This window comes from Sinocyclocheilus grahami, unplaced genomic scaffold (genome assembly GCF_001515645.1).
Source record: "Sinocyclocheilus grahami isolate Dianchi unplaced genomic scaffold, SAMN03320097.WGS_v1.1 scaffold54.1, whole genome shotgun sequence".
Lineage (NCBI taxonomy): Eukaryota > Metazoa > Chordata > Actinopteri > Cypriniformes > Cyprinidae > Sinocyclocheilus > Sinocyclocheilus grahami.
In genome coordinates this window covers 3,696,442-3,706,599 of record NW_015505233.1, presented here as the reverse complement: position 1 = coordinate 3,706,599, position 10,158 = coordinate 3,696,442, and the positions used below count along the sequence as shown (strand labels likewise).

The 10,158-nt window shown below is 36.8% G+C and overlaps 1 protein-coding gene across 1 annotated transcript in view; it reads right to left on the bottom strand.

The window, feature by feature from the left end:
- The window catches only part of cdk1 (cyclin dependent kinase 1), a 13,452-nt gene extending 6,635 nt beyond the window's left edge, over nucleotides 1-6,817 (bottom strand). Inside the window, exons 1-6 of the mRNA XM_016269976.1 lie at nucleotides 6,677-6,817; nucleotides 5,988-6,034; nucleotides 5,665-5,821; nucleotides 4,484-4,607; nucleotides 3,635-3,805; nucleotides 3,384-3,547 (exon numbers count right to left, since the gene is read on the bottom strand). Of these exons, the coding sequence (XP_016125462.1) occupies nucleotides 3,384-3,547; nucleotides 3,635-3,805; nucleotides 4,484-4,607; nucleotides 5,665-5,821; nucleotides 5,988-6,024 (653 nt within the window). The 5' untranslated portion in view covers nucleotides 6,025-6,034; nucleotides 6,677-6,817. The remainder of the gene's footprint in view (nucleotides 1-3,383; nucleotides 3,548-3,634; nucleotides 3,806-4,483; nucleotides 4,608-5,664; nucleotides 5,822-5,987; nucleotides 6,035-6,676) is intronic.
- Nucleotides 6,818-10,158: the final 3,341 nt, after the last annotated feature.

Genomic DNA, 10,158 nt, shown 5'->3' with positions numbered 1-10,158 from the left:
GTCGACTTTCCATGTCCATTATTGTGAAACCCGCGAGACACAACAAAAACACAGCTCCGATCACAGCGTCCTCCATCCTTCTGTAGTTAATGAATATTAGGGCCTTTCGCACCGCTTTAGTTCCAGAACTAAATGTACAGTACTAAAGTACTGGGACGATTTTGCACGAACTATTTCCCAGTACCATTTAAAGGGTTGCATTCACACACGCCAGTGTGTACTAATAAGTGACGTAAGCAGGTCAACAGCGTCGTCATTTGTGCGCGGCGTTCAACAACAGAAACGAAGAACAACATTAACAACAGGAGGATGGAGGACGCTGTGATCGGAGCTGTGTTTTTGTTGTGTCTCGCGGGTTTCACAATAATGGACATGGAAAGTCGACGTATACGTAAAGCGATTGAAAGAACGGAAAGGAGGACTAAGAATCTCCAACGACAACTGGCAGTGCTACATTTGCTACAATGTTGTCTTAGCCATTTTAATCCTCTTAATTATTTGATGCGTGTATGCCTTTAAAATGTTCATGGGTCTGCCTGTCATGTGGTCAATCACATGACAGGAATAAAGGAAGTAAACCAGTACAAAACAAGCAGCATGTCAAACAATCAGGGTCATTGACCAAACACCTACTCGCTGGATTGTGGAGTTGTTCATGGACTTACTATTCCAGTATCCCACACATTTTGGATTATCACTTTCTTTGGATTGTATACACACCGGTGGACACTTTTACCTTGGGACTTCAACACACTAGGATTCTTAAGGACTGTTTTAGGGTACGATTTAAATGGGCAATCTGCTTTTAACAGCCCAAGTTATTCTAGTTTTATTGTGTTGTTTTAAGTTCCTTGTGCCTTGTAAATGTAAATACACCATTTATTCATTCTACTTTTGTTGTCGCCATCTTTTTAAAACACTTATTTTATCTCACACAGTTTAAAACCCTTGTGTTGTGTTCAGAACCCTTTCACACTAACGAGGTTACAGAGCAAAAAGGACCCGGCCTCAAAAATTGCTTATAAATCACATGCTGTATTCTCACCAAAGATTCAATCTTTTTGTCAACTTCTTTTCTTTCATTTAGGACTGGTTTTGTATTTATATTTGCTTCTGATTAATCATAGGCCTCATTTATCTGAAAATAGGCACCTCATTTTTTGAGTGAAAAAATTATTGAAAAATGTTCACAATATTAAATGAAATGGAGAAATTTTGCACTGTTTATCACACTGGTGTGCTTTAATGTTTAATCAGGGAGTTTGTTTTGAAAGGCTTTTATTTCGTACAAAATGGCACAAAGTCACACTTGTGGTGTTCCCGGTCAAAAATGACTGGCCATTCAGAGTGAATGGGAAAGATCACAAAAAAGGACCTTTATTTTGAAATGCTTTTTTCTGTAAAGGGGCAAAAAGTAACACTTTTTGCTGTTCCCTGTCAAATCTGAACATTGTGGCATACGAGAAAGAACACTAACGTTAAAGGGTTACTTCACCCAAAAATGAAAATTCTGTCATTAATTACTCACCCTCATGTTGTTCCAAATCCGTAATACCTCAGTTCATCTTCGGAACACAAATTAAGATATTTTTTATTAATTCTGAGAGCTCTCTGACCCTCCCATAGACAGCAAGGGTACTACCACGATCAACGTCCAGAAACGTAGCAAGGAGATTGGTAAAATAATCCATGCGACATCAGGGGTTCAACCGTAATATTACGAAGCTATGAGAATACTTTTTGTGTGCAAAAGAAAAAAGAAAAACCTTTATTTGATCGTGGTAGTACCCTTGCTGTCTATGGGAGGGTCAGAGAGCTCTCAGATTCCATCAAAAATATCTTAATTTGTGTTCCGAAGATGAATGGAGGTCTTACAGGTTTGGAACGACATGAGGGTGAGTAATTAGGGCCTTTCGCACCACTTTAGTTCCAGAACTAAATGTACAGTACTAAAGTACTAGGACGATTTTGCGCGAACTATTTCCCAGTACCATTTAAAGGGTTGCATTCGCACCGACAGTGTGTACCAAGAAGTGACGTAAGCTGGTCGACAGCGTCGTCATTTGTGTGCGGCGTTCAACAACAGAAACAAAGAACTACATTAAAGGGTTAGTTCACCTAAACATTTAAATTAGCCCATAAATTACTCACCCTGAAGTCATCCTAGGTGTAAATGACTTTCTTCTTTCAGACGAATCCAGTCGGAGTTATATTAAAAATTGTCTTTGGTCTTTCAAGCTCTATCGTTGTACTCAGCGGGTGTTGCAGTGCTTCGGGTTCAAATGACGTGAAATAAAAAGCACCCTTCCACTAAAAAAAAAAGTGTCTCACACAGCTCTGGGGGGTGAACAAAGGCCTCCTGTAGCGAATCGATGCGTTTTTGTAAGAAAAATATCCATTTTTAAAACGTAATAATAACTTGAATCTAGCTTGCGCCAGTAGTTGTACACACAAGCAGTTCCGGGAGCATGATGTATGAGGTCAGCGTTGCGCATGCGCCGTGCGTCTCGTGAAAACCAACGTTTGTTTACAGGATCAAAAGAAGCAAAGTTTCCTTACTTTAGCAAAGGAAAACCAGTCTCCTCTTGGCTTATATCGAAATCCTCCGACATTCTTCTTTACAAATCCTCATTTTGTACTTCTCGCTTTAGTTCCAGAACTAAATGTACAGTACTAAAGTACTGGGACGATTTTGTGCGAACTATTTCCCAGTACTATTTAAAGGGTTGCATTCGCACCGACAGTGTGTACTAAGAAGTGACGTAAGCCGGTCGACAGCGACATCATTTGTGTATTTGAGGATGGAGGATGCTGTGTTCGGAGCTGTGTTTTTGTTGTGTCTCGCGGGTTTCACAATAATGGACATGGAAAGTCGACGTATACGTAAAGCGATTGAAAGAACGGAAAGGAGGACTAAGAATCTCCAACGACAACTGGCAGTGCTACATTTGCTACAAGTGCCTGCACTTCAGCGTCCATCCATCTATCGCTGTTCTCCATACTTGCGAAATAAGTTGACACAATGTTTACACGGCGTTTTAAATCATGGCGGGTGAGGGCGTTTTCATACGCGTTAGGCCAATCAATGTCTACTTACGTCACGGTTAGTACCAGTTGTGCTGGTTAGACCCTGCTCCAGAGTAGGAGCCAATTTGGTTCTCGAAAAAGGCAGTCCGGTACTAAAATCGCACCCAGTTCCGGCGGTGCGAAAACGCCAAAAAGTGGGTAGTTCCACAATTAGTTCTGGTACTATGAAAAGGTTCCCACGGTGCGAAAGGCCCTACTGAGAACGATTTTTAGAACTATATCTTTATCGTTAACGTCCTTGGTGTGAATAGGCCTTTAGGATGCAACTATCAAAATTGTTCCAGAAGTCAGTATACCTGAAGATCCTGAAGAGCTGGTCTATTTCTGAGTCTCCATGGAAGAGCGGTTTCTTTGTAGCGAGTTCAGCAAAGATGGTACCAATACTCCAGACGTCTACGGGCGTGGAATAACGTGAGGCCCCCAGCAAGACTTCTGGAGCTCTGTACCACAGAGTGACCACCTGTGCAATCAGACAGTGAGAATAAACACGTCAGCATGATTGTTTGCTGAACGCTTTGAGAAATAAGGAGAAATTACTCTCATGTACCTCATGTGTGTACACTCTGACCGGGACTCCAAAGGCACGTGCCAGTCCAAAGTCTGCCAGCTTAATCACACCTTTATTATCAATCAGCAGGTTCTGGGGCTTTAGGTCACGATGCAGAACCCTGCGACAGTGGCAGAACAGAATCCCCTCAAGGATCTGATACAGGTAACTCTACAGAGAAGACACACACAAAGCTACGGTTAGTTCCAGGGAAAGACTCTATACTTGGGACCTACTGCACAATCCATACATAAATCAATACAAAACGTCTGGGAAAGTAGTAGAATTTATACATTTGATCATGCAAAAATAATCTGAATAGTGTTGAATGTACACTACCATTAAAAAAACAAAACAGCAATAGTGTCAAATATTATTACAACTGTTTCAGTCTTCAGTGCCACATGATGCTTTGGACATTTTTCTAGTATGCTGATTTGGTGTTCAAGTAATATTTCTTATTTTTTAAGTGTTGAAAACAGTTGAGCTGCTTACAATTTTTGTGGAAACAGAGTAGCAATCTTTATTTGATGAATAGAAAGTTTAAACTAAAATGTAGAAACAAAATATTTGTAACATTATAAACGTCTTTACTGTTATTTATGATCAATTCAATGCATCCATGCTGAACAAAAAAAAAAATCTTCAAACAGTAGTGTATTATAGAAAGCAGAGGCATTAAGCACTACAAAGGTTTCAAAGGTCTAAGCTGGTAAAAAGGGAATTTAAAATAAGATTTGAATATTGCGGGTCTTTTTTAATTAAAAAACATTGTTTATAATTCTGCACCATTTATTAATCAAATAAGCTAAGGTTGTATGTTTTAATATTGTACAACATTTAATGCACCTTGACCAGCATGGGATCCATGAACTGGCCTGATGGGATGGAGTCCAAGTACTTCTTCAGATCCATGGACAGAAATTCAAACACCAGGTATAACTTTGATTCCTGCATCAATACATCCAGCAGGCTGTAAAAAGGGAACAGAGGAAAAAATAGAGTTGAGTCCACACATAAAGCAGTAATGAAACTGGAAACCATCATTTTCCAAAGCAGCTGTTTGTTACATTTACATATTAAAATAGAAAAGTTATCATGAGTTGTAATAATTTCCCAATCCTACTGTTTTTACCACATTTAATAAATAAATGCAGCACCTGGTGAGCATAAGAGATGTCTTTAAAGGGTTAGTTCACCCAAAAATGAAAATTCTGTCATTAATTACTCCCCTTCATGTCGTTTCAAACTCGTAAGACCTTCGTTCATCTTCGGAACACAAATTAAGATATTTTTGATGGAATCTGAGAGCTGTCTGACCCTGCATGGACAGCAATAGAACTAAAATGTTCCCAAGTCCAGAAACGTATTAAAGAGATCGGTAAAATTATCCATGTGACATCGGGAGTTTAACCGTAATTTTACGAAGCTACGAGAATACTTTTTGTGCGCAAAAGAAAAAAAACCTACTTTATTCAACAATTTGTCGCCTCTCGTCGTCACGCCGGATCTGTTTCCTATGCTGTTGTGATTTGATCTGAACGAAAACCGCGTATCCGTGTGACGCAGCTGACACAGAACAGCATACGTTATTTACATCCAGCTGATACCCCCCAAAATGGCACTACAGGGTGATGCGGAGGAGACGAATTGTTGAATAAAGTAGGTTTTTTTTTTTGCGTCCAAAAAGTATTCTCGTAGCTTCATAAAATTACGGTTGAACCCCTGATGTCACATGGATTATTTTACCAATATCCTTGCTATGCTTTTGGACCTTGATCGTGTAAGGATCCTTGCTGTCTATGCAGTGTCAGACAGCTCTCAGATTCCATCAAAAATATCTTAATTTGTGTTCCGGAGATGAACGAAGGTCTTACGGGTTTGAAACGACATGAGGGTGAGTAATTAATGACAGAATTTTCATTTTTGGGTGAACTATCCCTTTAAAAACATTACTACAAAAAAACAACAACTTTGAACAGTAGTGTACATATGTCATTTTGATAAAGATGTCATGAAAACTCTCTTACCGTACAACGTTGGGATGCTGGAGCTCCTTGAGGAGGGAGATCTCTCTGACAGCGGTGCTGGGAACCCCCTCCTCCTCACTCTCCAGGCGGATCTTCTTCATAGCAACCACCTGTCCAGTGGTTTTATTCCTGCCCTTATATACCACACCATATGTACCTAAGGAACAGACATACATATGGATTTCCATTAGAAATCTACAGAAAAAAAAAATACCAAGGACTCTTATATTCTGCCTCGAAACAAACTCAGAGAGACACACTGAGAAAGAGGCCAGGAGACAACACTAGACAGCTGACTCTACACAAAGAAAAATTCAACTTACCTTCACCAATTTTCTCTATCTTCAGATAGTCATCCATTTTCTCAATACTTTGAGGGGAAAAAAGACTGAATAAGTACATTTACAACAGCTGAACATACTGATACTACAAAAAGAACGTATATTCAAAAATCTAGATGTGTCAAACAAACTTGTCTATTTATTTTCAATACACTCGCTCAAGGTTTATGTTATTTTGAACATAAGTTACGGTCTAATGTAAGATGTGCCATGTATGTAAAGTAAATACACAGACATGAGGTATGAAAGACATTTACATTATTTGATATTTCTGACCTTTACAACTGTTAGTCTTGACATCGCAAACATTACCATAAAATACAGGGACATTTCTGAAGATTCATAACTTTGTGCTTCTAAAAACAGTCACATTTTTATATCCATGTTTTGCCAAAGAAACAATGTGGCCACTTTAAATCAAGATGCATCAGAAACGTGTTAAAACCAAGGAAAAGCGATAAAGACACTGATCTGCTTTTATTCAGGGCCTATGTTTGTAAATCATATTAATCAAGCGATTATTCTGAAATTAAGATTACAATATAAAGTACATGCTGAAGTTAAATGACTCGGGAGTTTTTTTTCCCAGCGCGGCCTGAGCAAACTGAAAAAGTTCAACGATCAGAATCAAATTGGATAACAGTCAATCATTTCCATATATTAAAACTCACCTTCTCTGTAACTATATCGAATCTGGATGAATAACCAAACTCTTCTATTTTCCTCCAATATCTTGATGAAAGTCTTTGAGAACAGAGAGAGCGTGCGGATGTTGTGTATCTCGCTGAGCTGCGAGTTCCTTGATTCAAACTGGCCGCGTAGACGTAATTCAAAAGCAGCCAATCGAAGTGCTCGGTGGACTTCAAACTAACCAATCAGATGATAGGGCGGTTAGGAGCTTCTGTCCGAGTGTGAGTGCGCCTGCGCGGTTTGTTCAATTAATATTGTGCAGGTACAGTCATTTTCACGTTTTTCCACTATGTTCATTGCTACAGAATTACTGGTAGTGTGTTAAAAAAAAAAAACAGTTTCTCGTTTCACTGTATAGGCTGTCCTAAAAGACCCTACTGAAGCAGCCTTCCAGTTCATGATCTTCAGTGCTACTGACTTGTGAGTGTTTTTAATTCCACAAACTTTCCAATATACGACACATACAGTACGTATAATTACATTGTATGCACCAAACATATGTTTGGCTCGTGTGTGGTCTGTCAGGGTCTGTAGACACGTGCACATACATAGATGCAATACTCTGTTTCACCACGTGGCCTCGCCGTCGGACTGCTGTATGTAGTGAGTGTAAATAAACCAGATGTCCACCAGTGAGGGCGCTGTTGTGTACGTCAGTGTGGCGACATTATTATTATTATTATTTTACTCGCCCTCCAGACATTATAAAGAGAGACAAAAGTGTGGTGTACAAAAAGTAATGAAATTAAGATGCTATTCAAATGTGCATATTATAAATAAAAAAAAACAAAAAAACAAAAAAAAAACACTAGCTTTCTATTTTTTCTATTCTATCTACTTGTTTTTCTTTGTGTGTGTGTGTGTAAATGTGTGTGTGTATTTATATCATTGCTCTTTTGTTAGTTTTGACCAGAGGTGTCAAGTAACGAAGTACAAATACTTCGTTACCTTAATATTATATATATTTCACTTTCACTGACTTTTTCATTAACCATTCCTTCCTGGTGGAATAACCTGCCCAACTCAATCCTAGCAGCTGAGTCCTTAACCATCTTCAAGAAACGACTAAAACACATCTGTTCCATCTTTATTTGACCCTCTAACTCTAGCATTTTCTATTCTACTTTATCTACTTATCTTTTTTTTATATAAAAAAAATAAAATAACGCTAGCTTTCAATTTTTTCTATTCTATCTACTTGTTTTTCTTTGTGTGTGTGTGTGTGTGTATAATATATATATATATAAAACAACAAAATACCTTGCTACGTGTACTGCGTTAGGTAAACCGAGACTTGTCATTTGCACTTACATAGTTGCTCTTTTGTTAGTTTTGACTGCTTTTATTGTCCTCATTTGTAAGTCACTTTGGATAAAAGCGACTGCTAAATGACTAAATGTAAATGAAAATATATTATTAGTCTCTTTAGCGTTGTCTGTACAGAAAATGTTGATGTTCGATCACAAAGTGAAAACAAAAATGATCATAAAGTTTGTTTTTTATTCAACTCCTCAAAAGAACTATAAAAAAAACAAGCTCTCAAAAGGTCAATGAAGCATAACTAGGCTGTCTAATTACAGAGAAATAAAGGAGGCCTAGTCCCCCGGATAAAATCTCAATTCCAACCCAAATCCTCAGAGGTAGACACTTTAATTAAAGAAGTGATTAGTGGCAAATTATTAAGATGCACATTTGAGACGCCCTGATTGGGTGAAGGAATGAACACTTTAAGTGGAATGGAAGGACTCGCACTCTTGATGGTTGTTGTTGCCATTATTCTTATATAATGTAAGTATAGGCTACATGTAAGTGATAATGTATCCTGTTTTAGTTCAGGTTTTTATCACCCTGTTGGGGTGTATTTTATGATAATGACCATCATCCCTCTTATTATATGGCTACTTAACTAATAAATAATACATTGAGATTAAATATTGATTTGAGTTGAAATTATTTTATTATAAGAGACAAGATGATATGACAAACATACATGTAGGATTATATGGTCAATGATGCATTTTAGTGGTCATTGTACATTGTGACTCGTTTAGATTGTTTTTATTATTATTTTGAAATGTTTTTTTTTATATTTTCCATTTTCATTTTAATTTGAGCTCAAATGTCAATTTTTTTTGTGTGGTTTTGTCATTTTATATGATTTTTGTTTTTAAATATGTATATAGTTATTATTAATTATTAGTGCTGTCAAACAATTAATCACATACAAAATAAAAGTTTTGTTTGCATAATATATGTGTGTGTTCTGTGTATATTTATAATATATATGTGTATATATATACACTCACATACAGTATATATTTAAATGTATTTACATGTCTATATTTATATAATTTAATATAAATAAATATATTTAAAATATAAACAAAATATTTTTTGGAAATATATACATGCATGTGTGTGTATTTATATATAAATAATAAATATACGCAGCACACATAATATATTATGTAAACAAAAACTTTTATTTTGGATGCAATTAATCGTTTAATTATTAATGCATTTTAATTTTAGTACTTTTATTACATCAAGTTTATTTACTACATCAAAACTAAAAAATTTAACTAGTTGAAATGAGATAGCTAAGTTTTTGTTTTAAATGTTTTATAAAAATAAAATGTATTTTATTTGAAATCTAAAATAAGATCCTTGATTTTTAAAAATGTATTTTAGTTCAGTTAATGTTTATTTTATTTCAAATAACAAAGGTTTTTTTAGTTACCTATAATAACTGTTTCAGAGAGCCATAACATATATTATTGCCAATTTTTTTGTCTGTTAATACACTAGAGTCTAGTCTGATGTCTGTGAGAGAGACAGAGATATTGAAACACACACACACACTCATACACAGACACTGTCTTTTCAGTCCAACTGTGAGAGACTCCTGCCTCTGAGCCATATACTCAGCAGGAGTCTTCAGGGAGGAAGATGAACCTTGTGTTACTGTGAGAGAGAGACAGGATGTGTGTGTGTGTATGTTTACATGAGTGTGTTTTTGAGAGAAAGGTGTGCTGAAAAAGAAAGAGGTCATGATGAGGGGGGTTGAGAGTGGGGTACTGAACTAGAGACGGAGGAGTGGGTAAATGCTACAAATAGTTTTTAGGACACTGAGATTTTGGGGCAAGGGAGGGATGTTGTGTGTCTGAGTGACTGTATGTGTGTGTGTGTCAGTCAGTGTGTATGTCATATGTAGGACAAATGCAGGACCAAAGAGGATTCCCTCACCTAGATTTCATGTTTCACATGACCTTCATGTGTGATTTACAGCTGCAATTAATGCAATTGAATTTACACGAGGAAAAACACTGAGAATGAAAATTGTCTGATTGATCTGATTGTCATAACCTTCACTTCAAAACATTTACATTAAACTGTTTATATGACTTGCATGCATTGCCAGTTTAATGAACATAATGAACAATATTGTGCATGCAAACACACT